This window comes from Staurois parvus, unplaced genomic scaffold (genome assembly GCF_062004578.1).
Source record: "Staurois parvus isolate SC_StPar_1 unplaced genomic scaffold, SC_StPar_1.0 ptg000977l, whole genome shotgun sequence".
Lineage (NCBI taxonomy): Eukaryota > Metazoa > Chordata > Amphibia > Anura > Ranidae > Staurois > Staurois parvus.
Window position 1 is genome coordinate 318,780 of NW_028318773.1, and position 18,814 is coordinate 337,593.

At 42.6% G+C, this 18,814-nt stretch overlaps 1 protein-coding gene across 1 annotated transcript in view; it reads right to left on the reverse strand.

The window, feature by feature from the left end:
* Positions 1 to 18,814, reverse strand: part of LOC149441552 (scaffolding CK1 anchoring protein F-like) — a 203,129-nt gene that overhangs the window by 73,874 nt on the left and 110,441 nt on the right. The window contains exons 2-3 of the mRNA XM_089657203.1: positions 16,636 to 16,803; positions 12,541 to 12,662 (exon numbers count right to left, since the gene is read on the reverse strand). Coding sequence (XP_089513329.1) covers positions 12,541 to 12,662; positions 16,636 to 16,803 — 290 coding nt within the window. The remainder of the gene's footprint in view (positions 1 to 12,540; positions 12,663 to 16,635; positions 16,804 to 18,814) is intronic.

An 18,814-nucleotide genomic window follows, 5' to 3' on the forward strand; every position in this document is an offset into this window, starting at 1 on the left:
ACCGCCAAGCGTTTACGCCCACGACAGGCGAGATGGGCATGATTCTTTTCGAGATTTAATTTCCACATCACGTACAGGCCTGGATCAAAGAATACAAAGCCAGATGCGTTATTACGCATGTACGAGGACGCCAAGGAGATCCCAGTGCCTGAAACTATCCTGTCCTCGGGTAACTTCTTGGCACTTCAGTCGGACCTTCGTTCCAAGATAATGGAGGCGTCCACAACCGTATCAACCCCAGTCGGAGGGCCCCTCCAGAACAAGGGGGGACTCCTATGGAGGGAAGATCGGATTGTGGTGCCGGAGGAAGCCCGAACCCTGGTCTTGGGACATTGCCATGACCACCCGATGGCGGGGCACTTTGGCCCAGAAAAGACCCTGGAGCTTCTCCGACGCTCCTTCTGGTGGCCGGACATGGCTAAAGATTGTAAGGGCTATGTAAGATCCTGTATCACCTGCCAGAAGAACAAGCCATCAAGGAACAAAGTTTGGGGTCTGCTGCGGCCTTTACCGATTCCTGAACGACCTTGGCAAAGAATCTCACTAGATTTTATAGTCGAGCTTCTGCTATTGCTAGACCACACGGCAATCCTTGTGGTCGTGGACCGCTTATCCAAAATGGCCCACTTCATTCCATTGAAGAAAACTCCCTCGGCAGCCGAGACTGCGCGAGTATTCATTCGTGAGGTTGTAAGACTGCATGGGGTCCCAAAGACATTGTCTCGTACCGAGGGGTCCAGTTTACTTCAAGATTTTGGAGGGCACTATGCAAAGCCCTGGACATCAAATTGTCCCTTTCCTCTGCGTTCCACCCTCAGATTAACGGACAGACCGAAACGACCAATCAGACCCTGGAGCAATACTTGCGATGCTACACATCTTTTACTCAAGATGACTGGATGCCACTTCTACCCCCGGTGGAATTCGCGTACAACAACGCTTGCCATTCAGCAACGGGGCAGTCCCCGTTCTTTTCCAATTATGGGTTTCACCCCGTCTTCCTCCCGGATTTGGTCTCGGAATGCCCAGCAACACAAGATGTAGTAACATTTTTCTCCGCAAACAACAAGAAACTTCAAGAGGCCATCAGTCGGGCCCAAGAAGACTACAAGAAGGCATTCAACAGGAAACGGAGGGGAGATCTGGTGTTGCGGCCTGGGGAGAAGGTTTGGTTAGCGACATCCAATTTAAAGATGCTTTGCCCTTCAAAGAAATTGGGACCTAAATTTATAGGCCCCTTTTGCGTTAAGCAGATTGTCAACGAGGTGGCTTACGAACTTGTCCTCCCTGACACACTCAAGATCCACCCAGTCTTCCATGTGTCCCTGCTGAAGCCAGTGATCCCAGATGCCTTCCCTGAACGAGAATCTAGACCTCCGGAGGCCATAACGGTCGCAAGAGAAGAAGAATTTGAGGTAGAAACAATCCTGAAGTGCCGAAGGAGGGGGGCCAGACCCAATTCCTAATCAAATGGAAGGGCTATGGCCCTGAGGACAATTCTTGGGAACTGGCCCATAATGTCCATGCACCCAGACTCGTCCGGAGGTTTTTTCGCGATCACCCGTGGTGGAGAGATCGGGTGGGCATCCGGAGGTTGCCCGTAGGGGGGGGGGGGCAATGTTAGGGATCTCCATGATCCCCGCAGCGATGGTCCCGGTGCAGGCGCTGCCCTGGACACGGGCACTAGGTCCGGGCTGGCCGCGGCGTTCAAGTTCACGCATGTGCAGTAGAAGCCGCGGCCGCCCGCTGGGCACCAATGGCAGCGCAGGGCGGGATATTTAAATGGCCCTGAGCTGTCATTCAGTGCCTTCTGGTCTTACCTGCATCCTGTATCCTGCGAACCTGTGCCCTGTAAGTTTTTGACCCGGATTGTACCTGACCTTGCTATATTCTCCTGTCCTGACCCTTGCTTTGCCTGACCTCTCTCCTGGATGCCCCCTATTGGATTTGACCTGCTGTTGCTGACCTGGCGTGTGACCCGACTATTCTCTGCCCGCTGCCTTGTACCTTACCGTCCGCTCATCCATCCATCCCTCGCAGTGGGGTCTTCAGACCTCCTCATATCAGACTTCCCGTGGGAGCCCTCGGCGCATACCACTACCACTGACGGACGTACCCAGTAGCCAGGACCTGGTCTCGGGGTGCTCAAAGTCCATCCCCACCATCAGGGGCCCTGGTGAACAAGCACTCTGGGGGCGTCTATTCAGTGAAGTGCTAGTGGTACCGCCGGGCGGTCCCTTACACAAGCCTACTTTGTCACTCTCATCCAGGGGCGGACTGACCATTTGGAAACTCGGGCACTGCCCGAGGGCCCGGGGTCAGTAGGGGGCCCCATGAGATGCCCCTGGTAACTTTTTTCATAGGCTTTTTTGGGTGTGGGTGAGGATACAGGGGCCCCATGATTCCCTATTGCCCGGGGGCCCCATGAGTTTTCAGTCTGCCCCTGCTCTCATCAATAGCTTATCATCCCACTCCTCGTCGTCTCTTCTCCACTTTTGTTTTTTTTTTTTATAATTTAAATATTTATTCATTTTTCAAATAAAACAATACACATTTCCATAATGGAAAATATAACATAACAAAATCTCATAAAATACTAATTTCGTATCATTTTCTCCCCATAACTCCCTTCCTTTCAACCCTCCCACCTCCCACCCCGCTTCAATATACCCCTGACATCTATCTGATTGACTTGTATCTCACATCCTCTGGATACCGAGGTTTGAAAAAGGAAAAGAAAGAAAGAAAGGCTAATTACTATATTTGCTCCTTTTCCTTATCCTTTCCCCTTTTCCCTTCCTTTCTTCTTGTCCTCTCTTTCCCTTTTCTTTACGCTTACTTACTCAGTACCTTCCTTTACCTTTACTTTGAACTCCTCCCATTTCTCCCATTTCATATGATATGTCACCATCCTATCTTCCTGTATATAATAAAGTTTTTCCTAGGAATCAGACTTTTTGCTGCATTTAGGTAGCACAATATACCCAGTTCTTTATATTTATTTCCAGATAATATTGAGTTATGAAAAAGACAGGTTTCAGGGTCCAGTCCTATCTCCATTCCAGTGATAATCGTGATTTGATTTATAACTTTTTCCCAATATATTTGTATTTTTGAACATTCCCACCATATGTGATACATCGTGCCCAACCCTCCACACCCTCGCCAACACCAAGGTTACTTCTCCTCACTCATCTTGTGTTCTATCACCGGTGTAACATACCACCTTGTCAAACATTTAAAATTCATTTCCACCTCACGCATGCTAATATTTTCGTGTACCATTCTATATATTTTCCTCTGTGTGTGCTCTTCCCACTCCACTCCTAAATCATTTTCCCATTTTTCTATATACTTTAATTTAAACTTACTATCTAAATCCGTGAGAACTTTATATGCTTTAGCAGTGCTGTGTTTCCCATCACCTCGGTCTTCTAAGTATTTCTCAAATTCATTCCACTCTTTCCTAGTTCTAAGGGGCTTCGTCAATTTCCCCACAAATTGTTTCAATTGATTATATCTCCATATATCTATCCTAGTGAAAATCCTTCCCTCTTCCCTTTTCAAATCCTCCAGTGTTCTTAAGTTTACCCCCTCCATTACATCTCTCAGCTGAGCGTCTTCCTTCATAATCCATCTACCTGAAATTTCCTCTTTACCTGGGGGGAAAAACTCTGAATTTCTTAGTGACATTAATAGTGAATTAAAATCCCATTTCCTCTGTTTGTGCATTTTATCCCACTCCCTTATTACAATCTTCGTGTATATATTCGTGCTCTCCTCTAATTCTCTGAACTGTGGTGGCACCCATACACTCCTACCCAGATCCTTTCTACTAAGTGTATTTTCAATTGTGACCCAATGTTTACTCTTTGAGATATGTGTCCAGTCAAAAATTCTTGCTAAGATGGCTGCCCTATGGTATCTTTTAAAGTCCGGTACTCCCAACCCCCCTTTTTCTTTATTTCTGCTTAGCACTTCATATGATATCCTAGGTTTTTTATTTTTCCATATATATTTAGTTACCATTCGCTTAATTGTCCTAAAATACACCTCTGGAAGATTAATGGGAATCATCTGGAATTTATACAGTATCTTAGGGAGAATTACCATTTTTATCAGGTTAATACGACCCAGCCAGGAAGGATTTCCTCCACATATTTTCCTCAATTCCTCTCTGATTTCGTTTAACATTGGGATATAATTAGCTTTATAAAGATTTTTCTGTGAGGGAGTAAGTTTTACTCCCAGGTACTTTATTTCTCTATCTTTCCATATAAAGGGAAACTCTCTTTGTATATTTTCTTTTTCGCTCTTTGGAAGATTTATATTTAATATCTCTGTTTTGCTCGGGTTAATTTTTAGATTTGACATTTCCCCATATTCCTTCAATGTTTTCATTAGGTTAGGAAGTGTTATCCTCGGGTTTCCAACATAGAATAATAAATCGTCCGCAAAAGCGGCTATCTTATGTTCTGTCTTTCCAACATTTATTCCCCTTATATCTATATTTTTCCTAATTGTTGATAACAGGGGTTCCAATGATAGAACAAACAGTGGGGAAAGTGGGCATCCCTGTCTGGTTCCATTTGACATAGAAAAAGTCTCTGATCTCTCTCCGTTTACCATTACCATCGCGGACGGTCCTTCATACAACTTTCCAATCCACTTTCTCATCCTACTACCCAATCCCAGGACCTCCAGTGTGTCCATCATAAAACTCCAGTTAACCCTGTCGAAAGCCTTCTCCGCATCTATCGAGAGCAGCACTACTGGATTTTTTTCCGTTTTACTTTTCTGTATAAGCATCAGGGATCTCAACCCATTATCTCGACCCTCTCTTCCTCTAACAAAGCCCACCTGGTCTCCATGTATCTAATCTGGCATCAGATCTCTTAACCTATTCGCCAATACTTTTGCATACAACTTATTGTCTACGTTCAATAGCGATATCGGTCTACAACTTGAGCAGTGGGTGATATCTTTACCTTCCTTATGTATTAAAACCACCTGTGCCAGAAGGGATTCCTGTCTTATCTCCATCTCTCCCCCCAACACCTCCATATATCTCTTTAACTTAGGTAACAGTAAATCACTATATTTTATATAATACCTCACGGTATACCCGTCTGGGCCTGGGCTTTTTCCCGTCTTAAAGCTTTTTAATGCTATTTTTAGTTCTTCCTGTGTGATTTCAGATTCTAAGGAGTTTAATAGTTCTTCACTTAATTTTGGTAATCCTGCATTTCTTAAATAATCCCTTCTTTTTTCAATATTTATCATTTTATCTTTATTTATAACATCCTTGGGGCAATATTATATAATTTACTGTAGTAATCTTTAAATACCTTTGCAATGTCTTTGGTTGAATGGACTAACTCTCCCTTGGAGTTTTTTATTTTATCTATATAGTTCCTATTCTTCTTTCTCCTCAAGGCTCTCATCAGATATTTTCCTGATCTATCTCCCCATCTATATCTTTCACCAATGATCTTATTAAAAGTTCTCATTTTTTCTTCCTCCATTACTTTCTCTAGTTCTTCCCTCTTTTTTATCACTCTTTGCTCTATCTCTTTCCTTATGTTATTTTTATGTAGGAGTTCCATCTCAGCTATTTCCTTCAAAAGCCCACTAATCTTCTCTCATCTTTCCCTTTTTTTCTTTGCCCCAATCACAATAAGGATTCCTCTTACATATGCTTTATGTGCCTCCCACACTGTAGCTAGTGATACATCCCCTGTTTCATTTTCCTCAAAGAACCTCTCTATCTCCTCCCTGATCTTCCGGTCAGTATCTGGATCCATGAGGAGTGTCTCATTCAACCTCCATGATAGGCCTCCTGACAACTTCCCTCCCCATCTTAATTCCATTACTACAGGTGCATGGTCCGAGAAAGTTATTGCTTCTATTTTTACTTTAACCAAATCCTCGACGAGTCGATGGTCCACCAAAATATAGTCCAATCTAGAGTATGTCCTATGTACACTAGAGAAGAAAGTGTAATCTCTATCTCTCATGTTGACAATTCTCCAGCTATCCACCAGTTGGCACGCTTTCATCACCGTTTTCAATACTACAGATGTTGTATCTATTTGTGGATCCATACATATGTTAAAGTCTCCCGCCAGATAGATATCCCTTTCCAAAGTCCATCAATCTTCTCATAACCCCTTTCAAAAACATCTCTGGCTTCCTATTAGGGCAATATATGTTTACAAGCGTACATTCTATGTCCTGTAGTTTACCTTTCAAGAACAAAAACCTCCCCTCCGGGTCCGTCTTTCTATCTTCCGATTCAAACCTAATGTTTTTTGCAAATCCTATAGCTACACCCTTAGCTCTCTTAACTGGGGAATCTGCATAATACCATGTCGGGTGTTGTCTAGAGCTTAGCTTAATATTTTTTTTTAACTCTAGATGTGTTTCCTGCAAAAAGACAACTGAGGCCTCTCTATGTTGTAGTTCTCTGTATAGTCTAAATCTTTTACCTGGGCAATTTAATCCATTTACATTATGGGTTACAAAGCGTATTTCCTCCATATTTTATTTGTCTTCCTATTTTACCATTTCCTTTCTTCTTCCTCTTCCCTATACCTCTTCTTTCATACAAGATGTCAGTTTTAAAACTCCCTATCCCCAGTCCCACCCCAATTCTCTCCCTCCCCTCCACCCCCCCCCCTCCATCCCCTCCACCCCCCCCTCCATCCCCTTCCCCTCCCTCCCCTCCCTTATTAAATACCCCTGCCCCCTCTCCCCTATTAGGCTTTTTATTTGCCTATAAATCATTTGTGGAAAGAGTCCCACTTTTGATTCCAATCTGGGGGCTCAGCTCCGTCCATGTACCGCTCACCTTCCCCCCCTCCTCCCCGATGTCCCTCTATCTATTTGCTCTCTATTTTCTCTTCTAACTAGCTGCCATTCCTCTTTTCCCAACATATATGACTCTCCCTCCTCCTCTTCCCATCCCGGTATCTCTATTCTCTGCAGTTCTAATTTGTTACAAAAGTCTTTCATATCTTCAGGGGATCTCAAAAAAGCTGTGACTCCATCTTTCCAACCGATTAGACATGCCGATCGACCCCATCTATATTGCACATTCTGTTTCTTCAACAATTCCAATAATGGTTTCAATGATCTCTTTCTTCTCAGTGTCTCAGCTGCTATGTCTGCAAAAATTTGAATATTTTTCCCTCCATATTTGATATTTGTTCTTCCTTTAATCTTCTTCCATATCTCATCTTTATCTCTATATTTATGGAATTGAACGATTATATCTCTTGATTTTTCTGGGCCTTTTTCTTGTTGGAACTTTCCTATCCTGTACACTCCATCCAATTTAAACATTTCCGCACCAGATCTATCCATTATGGAGTTCAAAATTTTTCCTGTGGTCTCCTTTAGGTCTTCCCCCTGTAGCAGCTCTGGGACTCCTCTTATTCTAATGTTATTTCTCCTATCCCTATTTTCTTGATCCTCCATCATATAAAGCAGTCTTTTTTGTTCCTTCCGAGTATCTATTATCAGTTTTTCTAATTTTGGGATAATTTGGGTGTGGTATTTAACTGTTTCCTCCGTTTCTTCCACTCTAGTTAACAACTGTCCCATTTCTTTCCGAATTATCCCCATCTCTTGCTTTATGGATTTTTCTAAGTTTTTAAACATCTCCGCCATTTCTTCCTTTTTATTTGGTATTTGCAGTTCTTTTTCAGTTTCTCCCAACTCCATACTTTCCAGTGTTTGTTGGCTATTGTTAACTGATCCCAGGGAAGATCTTAAGCTATTATCTAAGCTTATTTCCAGTTCACTCCTATCACTTATTTCCTGGGATTTTACTGGAGTTAATTTCCCCTGCGACGTGTATTTTTTTATTGTTCCAGTTTGGGAGTTCTTGGACATACTTCCTTTACTATTTTTTCCTTTCATGTCACATATAGGATTTTTAGAGCTTTTTCAAGGCTCTGGGGTATATACTTTAAACTGTCACTTTTTTCTTCCAATCCTTCAGACCCTCTCTGGGAATTCCCTTCTTATTCTTTATGCTGGATATCAGATAGTCAGTAACACAGTCTGAAAAGCTAACACTTGGGGAGACCCGCAGCTCTCACTCACCCTCCTCTATGGAGCAGCTTCCGAGTTGCAGTCCTGGGTTGCCCTTTCTCCTGCAGCCGTGTCCTCCTCTTCCAGGGAATTTCCTTGGGTCTCTTTGTCCTCCTCTGCTTATACCCCGAGATATCCCTGGAGACAGCTCTGCAATGACTGTCGGCGCTTCCCCTGCCTCCTAGATTGCCGGCCGGTCTCTTCCTCTCCCAGCTGTACACCTCGGCAGCCCACGTGGTAACGCCACTCCTCCTCGTCGCCCGGCAACCCCACACTGTCTCTCCGGGATCACCGCAGGCAGACCTCAGGGGGAAGACAGACTCGACTCTCCGCTCCCCGGCCGACCGCCGCACCACCGCCGGGATCTCCCCCCTCTCCAGGTTAGTCTCCAGCCGCCCTCCGACTCAGCTAGTCAGGCCCTCTGGACACTTTAGGGAGGATAGGTGGGGGAGGCTATCGGAGAGTTCCTATTCTCCGCTCTCCTGTGCCGCCATGTTCGGGCTCCACCCCCCCTCCAATCCTCTTCTCCACTTTTAACTCTCTATTTTCTCCACCTCCACCCAGCACCTCACTCACTGCTTACGAAATTGCAAATCATTTCAAAAACAAGATTGATGCAATTCATAGGGGCATCTCCGCTACAAAGACATCCATCCCAGTTAGCATACCTTCTACTAAACCTCCCTCAACACTTTCCTCTTTTGACCTTGCTACTACCCAAGAGGTCACTAAGGTTTTCTCAGAAGCTCATCTCACTAACTGCCCCCTGGGTCCTGTCCCCTAACAACTACTATGGTCACCCTCTTCTTCCATCCTATGCTCACTCACTCACATCTTCAATCTCTCCCTCTCTAATGGTGCCTTCCCCTCCCCTCTAAAGCATGCACACATCACTCCCATACTTAAAAAGTCCTCCCTGGACCCAGGGGTGTATTTACCACAAGGCAAACAAGGCATTTGCCTAGGGCAGCATTTTTCAGGATGCAGCAGCATTTTCCAGGGGGGCAGCATCGCCCCCCGAAAGAAGGGATGGCAGAATGGACACACGCAGCATAAGGACCAGGTGGGATCTGAGAGAGGCTGCGGGCTGCTTCATGGTGTATGAAGAGCCTGACGCTTGATCCTGGGAATGTCTGGAGCTGTGAAGGTGAGTCTCTCTTGCTGGGGTGGGTTGCCAGTGTATGGGGGGTGGTGATAGTGGAAGGCTCTCTCGAGTGGGGCGTTGTTGGTCAATGTCAGGCTCTTTGTGGGGGAGAGGGGTGTTAGTCGGTGTCAGGGCCTCTCTGTGGGGGTGAGCTGATTTTTGTGTTGCTTAGGGCAGTACAAAACTTGAATACACCACTGCCTGGACCCCCACCAACCTGAACAACTTAATACCCATCTCCCTGCTCCTGTTTACCTCGAAACTCTTAGAATGCTTAGTCTACAATCGCCTGAGCTCCTGCCTCACTGACAACAACATTCTTGACCCTTTACAGTCTGGCTTTTGTTCACTACACTCCACTGAAACTGCCCTACTAAAACTCACTAATGATCTACTAACTGCTAAAACCAATGGCCACTACTCTGTACACTTACTACTTGACCTCTCTGCGGCTTTTGATACTGTTGACCATCCCCTCCTCCTCATAAAACTCCACTCTCTTTGCCTCTGAGAATCTGCTCTCTCCTGGTTCTCCTCCTACCTATCGCAGCGCTCCGTCAGCGTTACCTATAACTCTGGCTCCTCCTCTCCACTCCCTCTTTCTGTAGGGGTCCCTCAAGGTTCTGTCCTTGGACCCCTACTTTTCTCCATCTACATCTCCTCCCTTGGTCACTTGATAAACTCCCATGGCTTTAAGTACCATCTCTATGCTGATGACACACAAATCTATCTTTCTACCCCTCACCTCACCCCTTCAGTCTCCTCTCGCATTACTAAGTAACATATCGGCATGGATGTCACTCCATTTCCTCAAACTCAATCTTTCCAAAACTGAGCTCTTAGTATTCCCCCCAGCCCGTGCCCCCTCCCCTGACTTCTCCATCAAGATTAATAACACAACCATCAGTTCCTCCCCTCTTGCCAGGGTGCTAGGTGTAATCCTAGACTCCCATCTGTCCTTTCAGCCCTAAATCCAATCGCTGTCCAAATCTTGTAGACTTCACCTCCGCAACATCTCCAAGATATGCCCGTTCTTAACTTCGGAAACTACTAAGCAACTTATTCACTCCCTGGTTATCTCTCGCCTTGATTATTGTAAATCCCTCCTCATTGGCCTACCTCATTGCAGGCTATCCCCTCTTCAGTCTAACATGAATGCTGCCAGGCTCATCCACCTTACTAACCATTCTGTATCTGCCACCCCTCTCTGCCAATCCCTCCCATTGCCCAACGGATAAAATTAAAAACATTAACAATAACATATAAAGCCATTTATAACTGCTCCAAATTACATCACCAATCTTGTATTCAAATATCACCCAAACCGTACTCTCCGCTCCTTGCATGACCTCCTGCTCTCTAGCTCCCTTGTCTCCTCCCATGCTTGTCTCCAGGACTTCTCCCCATCCTCTGGAACTCTGTTCCCCAATTTATCAGACTATCGCCTACTCTGCTCATTTTTAGGCAATCTCTGAAAACCTATCTTCAGGGAAGCCTATCCTGCCCTTAGCTAATAATGGAATCTTCTACTCCTACCAGTCCATCCCCCACAGTTACTATCTTTTGTACCACTAGCCCCTCCCTCCTAGATTGTAAGCTCCAAGGAGCAGGGCCTTCCTAACCCTCTTGTATTGAACTGTATTGTTGCTGTATTGTCTCCCATTATATTGTAAAGTGCTGAGCAAATTGTTGGCGCTATATACATCCTGTATAATAATAATAATAATCATAATAATGTTTACATTAATTTGTTCAAATAGCCACAAAGTGCATATAAAATTAGTTACACCTTTAGCCACTAGATGGCAGCATTACAAAAAAATAACATATGTACATTATTTTTATCTTCTTGCTGTATAGCAAGTGTAGACTACAGATATGATTTTCAAGCCATCCCTGATGCTGGCCATATACTTGTAAATTTCAAAAATTTCTATTAAAGATGAATCAAAGCGATCTGACACCCATGGTTTTCAATTATTTGCTGGTTTCAGGTGACCATATGTTTAAAATTGCCATGGAAATTGATAAAACATTCTTGCAGTGCTTATGATTGTTTTCCATTGCAACTTTAATCACTTTGATGTTCAAAACTGTGAATCAAATTAATGTGTCATATATGAAAATTATTACTGGTTATGCAGGAGAGGGAAGAATCCAAGACTGGCCTGCTGTACAGATAAAAAGAAAGTCTTTTCTTTTGCAGGATTTTTCTTACTGCTAATGCAGAGAACTCTGAACTCCAGCAAATATATACATTTATTAATAAAGAAAATATGAAAAACATATGCAAATTGTCTTACCTGCCACAGGTTTTAGGGAAAAGTAAAAGTGTTTTTTTAAAGGCCCCACCCCACCACCTCAGTTATCATCGCATTACCAGTGATTCAGTGCTACTCCTGCTTCTGCTGTAGCTTGACCTCACTGAGGGAAGATGGGAAGAATGAGGGGGAAAAAGAGAAACATGGGCAAGCTGTGAGCCAGGTTCCAGACTACATTGTTGTAAGGAAGCCTGGATCTATGGAGGTGAGTTCGTAAGTGACCCAAGATACCCAAACCATAAGTAATTTGTCATGGAGGTCTGATAGAATACTAGATAACATCTCATTAATCATAAACCCATGGAGTCAGGTTTTGACCTCATGGAAAGGGAGATTTTGTGATTTCCATCCTGAGCCTAAAGTTTGTTTTGTGGCTAAGAAGATAAACTTGTCCAGTTTACGCTGGTATTTAAATAAACTGTCTATTTGGTCATATAAAAGCGCTTTCCCTGGGTTGCAATGTATTTAAGCCATAATACTTTAAACCAGAATGTTTTAACAAAAGGACGTGTCTACCAAATATGTTTAACATCTTCAATCTCATTGCATCCCCTGAAGCACTTATTTAATGAAGCTGGACACAAATGAGCTCCATAGACAAGACCAAATGCCTATGTTTGAGCACTGTTTGAGAAATATTCAGCCATATCAGAAATTAGTCCTCATTCAAATTGGGTCAGGAGGTTCATAACGAGGGGGTTGGGAGTAAAGAGACCTGACCCATTGCTTTGTTTGCATGTAAAGAAAAATCTCCTTGGGTGAGATTTGGTCCAAAAACAAGGGAAAAGGCCATAGACTCACTTTTATTGGTTTTCAATTAAATGTAACTGCATATTGTTTACATAACTCTTGGTGTGTGTATGTTTCTACTCATCCATATAGGTCTTTATTTTCCAAATCTGAAAACTAGTGAAGTATAATCATTTAGTTTTCATCGATTTAGCATTTTAACGCAATTCATTTAACAAACTCAATTACCTGAAGGAACCAAAAGCGACTTTATCTCCATCCACCATAAGATATTTGTGTGAGATTGAGCCGCTGACCTTCCCAGAAGGCAGGTAGAATCCTACTCCCGTGACATACCTGACTCGAAGGTTCTGTAGAGATAGGGAAAAATAGATGAAACCAATAATGTTTTGACAACTCCATCTTACCATAACTGTATAAAAATATATTCTTCACATTACTGGGATGCTTTTATATCTTTTCTAAGCATAATTCAACTACATAGGCAAGGAATACCTCATATAGGCTTTGTTCAGCCTTGTTTCCCACATTCCACTTCTCTCTGCCAAACAGCATGCTGTTTGGCAGTAATAATCACTCCTCCAAGCTGCCCTTATGGAAACTGAGTGGGCACAGTAAACTGCAACTGTTCGACAACTTTCCCTGACCAGCCAGGGTATACCTGACACCAGATCCCTTGTTGGGATACTGTTGCGTTTTGTTGGCACAAAGCATCATGAAGGACGTAGTGGTCTAGCTCACTTTTTGTGATCTGATCAGAGTATCCTTCTACCTTTCACCCAGCCACCAAGCACTATGATTCAGATAACACAAACAGAAACCTGCTCCACCTTTTGTAACAGGATTAGGGACCTGAACTCAGGATACTAACAAAAATACCTAGTTGGGCTAGGTACCTCATAACAGCGCTGACTCTCTCAACCCTCTTATTTATTATTATCTCAGAGGCAACCTTAGCTATCGAGTCATCCATCTCTACAGACCTGGAAACTGCTCAATCTCTCCAAGCTAACACAATTGCAGATTTACAAAAATCTTATTCTGAAACATGAAATTGGAGACCCAGGAAAACTGTACAAGAAGAAATAATTTATTCCAGGATTCCCAGAGGCTGCTTAGTGAAAATTTTCTTAAGCTCAATACTAGAGCAGGGGCGGACTGACCATTTGGAAACTCGGGCACTACCCGAGGGCCCAGGGTCAGTAGGGGGCCCCATGAGATGCCCCTGGTACCTTTTTCATAGGCTTTTTTGAGTTTGGGCAAGGACACAGGGGCCCCATAATCCCCTATTGCCCGGAGGCCCCATGAGTTGTCAGTCCGCCCCTGTACTAGAGTGATCAGTAGACACTACTATTCATATAGACTTAGCTAACTGGGCTATTTACTCTCAGACTCTAAAATGGGAACTTTAGAGTCGTCATTGGTAGTGTTGTGCCACTATTACAATGAAAAAAAAAACTTAGAGGAGACCTCCAATTTGTCCTCTATGATGTCACTACATAGATTTAAGATGACCTTGCCAGCAAGGCTATGCAAAGAGGGTAGGCCTTGAAGCCCCTGCTGAATGTTTTGAGGAATCAAAGTTGCAATTATAGATGGGATTCCCCTTTGTTCTCATTGCCTTTAAAAATGGGAAGACAGCAGTATTCCAGTTCTCCATCAGCCTACCGAACTACAGTGCTTCTGTGTGTCCTTTGGACACATTCCAAGTAAAGAAAGCACAACAGAGAGACGGCAAGTACCTAGCAATGCCTCTCCTTGATGATCTAAACTATTACACTATAAAAACACCTGTTCTTGTCCCTGCCAATAAGAAGAATCAATATCAAATCTACCACAGTAGTGGCATCTGATGTTTTGAAAACCATTCAAAGATGTCTCTATCATTGTAATCTCTTAGACTTCCATTAGATCATCTACAGTATTTATACCTTTAATGTCAAAAGGTTAGGCTCATCAGCCAAACTGCATGAGATGCTATAATAACTAACATAGATGAAGAGCAGTATAATATGCTTCCCAGGAAAATTATACCCCTCAACTCAAATCTGACTCAGCAAAATGAAGATTTAATACAAAAATGTATATAAAGCCCAAATATTAGACACCTCATGGTACAAGAAACTTGACACAAAAGGCTACACATACTATAGCTACAGCGCCTATACAAGATATAATTTGACCTATATAAACTACCACCATCTTGAGTAAATTATGAAAGAAAAAGCTCCAAACTGAAGTGAATGGTTAGGGCAGATTGAACAATACATGCTAAGGATACTATGAAATTTGGGCAAACTGGCTAGCTTACAAATTCTCAAATACTTACGAGTTAGACCTAACCCATCAATCTGTTCATGAGTGAGACAAAGATGCTAAAAATCCATTTAAAAAAAATACTTCTAAAGCAGCCCATAGATTATGCAATGTCTTTCCTTCCACCATGGGTGGAAAGAAAGAAAATGGCTTGATTACTCCATCAACACAGTTACATAGTTAGTCTGGCTGAAAAAAGACAAAGTCCATCCAGTTCAACCATAGAAAAAAACCCAGCAAAGCATGATCCAATTTGCTCTTGCTGGGAAAAACAGTTAATATTGATGGGGAATCCTCGCTTTTGTATTCTGCTGGAGGGAAACCTTCCCTGCTGGCAGAACACAATGATCACTGCTGGCGGATATACACTGTAGCTGCCAGCAGTGATTGCATGAAAACAATCTGACATGTTGGTTGTACTGAACCCTAAGAAAGTACCCTAAGAAATGGCTATCATTGTTCATATGTGAGGTCCAAAAGAGAAGTTCCCCTGTCTGCCTTGACTAATTAATCCTCTATTAAAAAATTCAGACTCCGTATAAATTTGAAGTTGCTGTACAGACTGTAAATGGTGCTGCTTCCTAGGGGTTGTGGCACTATCTGTGGGGACACCTGTCCCCTCCTCTGTGGCACCAGCATGAGCATTTGGGCTTCTGGACTCCTGGTTGGAGGAGAGTGTTGTGACCACCGTTTCCCTCTTTTTTCATATGTTCCTGCTGAAGTGGAGTCATCTGTCCGAGAAACACATTAAGCTATACTACATTCCACTACACACCCAACTGTAAAAGTCGTGAACAATATGTATAGAAAGGCTTGGGTCACATACACTCACTGGCCACTTTATTAGATACACCTCGCTAGTGCCAAGAAAATATCCCCCGCGCAATCACACTACCACCACCAGCCTGAACCGTTGTTACAAGGCAGGATGGATCCATGCTTTCAGGTCGTTTACGCCAAATTCTGACCCTACCATCTGAATGTCGCAGCAACTATTCTGCCACATCTGACCTCTGACATCAACAAGGCATTTTCGTTCACACAACTGCAGCTCACTCAATATTTTCTCTTTTTCAGACCATTCTCTGTAAACCCTAGAGATGGTTGTGTGTGAAATTCCCAGTAGATCAGCAGTATTTGAAATACTCAAACCAGCCCGTCTGGCACCAACAACCATGCCACATTCAAAGTCACTTATATCCCCTTTCTTCCCCATTCTGATGCTCGGTTTGAACTTCAGCAAGTCATCTTCACCATGTCTAGATACCTAAATGCATTGAGTTGCTGCCATGTGATTGGCTGATTAGCAATTTGTGTTACCAAGCTATTGTACCTAATAAAGTGGCCAGTAAGTGTATACAGTATGTTTCAATATTTCAGTACTATTTTATGAGAAGATTTTTTTCCCCATGTTTTTCATTTTTGTCTACATTTTGCAACAATTAATAAAATAGGTATACTTTTAAGATCAAATGTGTTTTCTAAGGTGCTTCTAAAGTCCTCCACATTGTACATATTCCTTCTGTAACTAGATTTATTTGGATGTGGCACCTTTTATTTGGGCCAGGCTACTAATTAGGCCCCTTGCACATGGGCATCATAATTTACTGATGTTTACTTAGGCACTTGTGATGCCCGTCTGCAAGGGGCCAAAAACTGTGTGTAAAGACCTGAGTAATGTTGAATAAAGGCGAATAAACTATTGCAGTCAAATTAAACATTTTCTATTTTTGTTTTACTGCTCTGTACTCAGCTGTTTATTACTGATGTTTACTCAGCTGTGTGCAATTTCCCATAGACAACAATGCGTTTCATTTCAGAGCAGTAAAAAACTTAGCATTTTTCACTCCTGTGTTGAACAGGCCTTAATGTTAAATAGACCATTAATTTTGTAATGTGCATGCAAGCACTATTTTTTAGTTTGCAATTAAAAAATGTGTTTTTATTTGCAGACATACAGTGCTTTACTTATCTCTAATTCTTTCTATACTATAGGATTTATGTTACCCGAAGCATAAACCCAGATGGCTCCATCAACTTGCACATTTCAAGAAAATACTTGACTCCGCGTTCTCCGAGAATAATGTAAACTGGAACTCTCCTTTTGTCGGCTGCATCCAGAACATCTCTGAACACTTCTCGGTCAGTGAAATAGTCCATTACAATGGCAATTACCTGCAATACAAGAAGGTAAACGCAATCTGTAGTAATTATAATTATTATTTATTAGCAAAAATGTGCCCCTAGGCTTAATTATAGGTGGAACAGAAAGTACAACTGCCCTGAGAGCTACAGTCAGAAGGCCTAATCCTACATTTTCCTCTTCTAATTTTTTTTTTTTTTTAATATTCGTTATTCGTGTGATATCACAATATAGTACTTACACATTAAAGGTACAAAGTGACATGACATATTTACAGTATTCCTTCATTTATCACTTGTATGCAAATCTCAACACAACAGATAAGCATTCACCTTTGTTCCTCTACATTTTCTCCTGCCTGTTATCTGCTTCTAATAAGGACTAAAAATTATTTTTTTAAATGATTATCTCAGGTCAGAAGAGTGGATGCATGTTGTTGAAGGGTTCTAAGCTCCCCAAAAGCATTCTAATTTGATTGCACAATCTTTTAGATCTACCAACAACTATGTAGTTTAATAGACCACCTGACTGCCTATATAAATTTGATTGGATGCACATTACATAGTTTTGGTAAATCTAACGTTGATTGTACAAAGATCGTATGGTCAGATTGTAAAGTGTATGGTGACCCTTTGTATCACACAAATTCTCCGCAGTTTTTAGTTATGGTTTTAATTTATTATATTCTGTTCACCTTACTTCCACATACTAGTCCCACTGACAGTCTACTGTACTGGTACATACCTAATGTGAGAAGTGCAGAGGATGGGGCTTACTGTGCACTCATTGCACATGTTTTTGGCTCTCCTGCTATAGGCTGACAAGAGTAGTGACAGCAGTGTCACTATTTCTAATATCTAGAAGCTGAAATGCGGGAGAAGGAAAGAGTCGGGAGGTGGTGTGGGGTGTACTCTTTCCTCCTTTAACTCCTCTCTCTAACCATCCTAGCATCTCACAGCTTCCCATCCGCAATCTCTTGCGCCATGCTGTCTGTCATGTTACTGTTGCTTCTCCATTTTCTACTGTCTAAGGTGCAAAAGCAGGTCCAATCCAGATGGGCCCAAGGAAAGATGCTGAGCCTCAAAGCCCTGCTCATATGTCATCAACCTGGGCTGCACCCTGTGCGCTCTGGTCACTGTGTGCCCTGCACTGTAGCAGGCACTCCACTGCTCCCAAGAACTTCACCCAAGCCAAGGCCCCCAGACAGGTTAACATTGTTGGGGCCACTCATAACATTTTCAGCCCTGCTTCTTGTCTGATTGTATGGGTTTTATTTATTGCCACAGCCTAGTAGGCATATTTGGTAAGGGGTTTGGAGGATGGGTTAAAATGCATATATGGTTTTGGCTGCAAAACAAGGCTTCTTTTATGTTTGGAAGAAAAGGGGCAGTCTGTGTGCTTTTTCCTGTTATTGGGAGGCCTTTATTGGTGCCAATTATAGTAGTGGCAAATTGAAGCATATGGTAATACCAGCTTGCTTGAGAAAGTAGCTTTTTGTCTGGTGGCAAAATGCATTGCAGTGTACTGGCTTTGTTGCCTCCTTTAGCCATGTCAACATTGACTGCTTTTGATAGATGGAGTTTCCTGTCTACTTGGATTATAGGTATTTCCTTGGAAGAGGCACTTATATTTTAATGAAGATGATATTCATCATGGTTTATTCTTTACATCACTGTAATTTACCCCTTAAAATCTAACAGCTGAAATTGCCGTTTTAGCGCTCATGGTCTTTTGTGTCTTTATAATGTTAAAAGGGGACCCTTTGATGGCTGTGCTTGAAGCCCCTACCTGGCCATCATGTAAAGAATTAAGTGACTTCTAGCATGCCTAATTGTAAAACGTTTATGTATAAGTACTGCTTAAACTGCTGTGGCAAGTGCTTATGCACTGTTATCTGACACCAGCATTTGTCATCTGACACCAGTAACTACCATTATTGACTGCTTTAGAGGATTTCATTACAAGTGATTATTTTGCCCATGAAGACTACATTATTACAATAAAAAGGTATGGCTTCCATTTCAAGGAGAACCTTGTATTAGG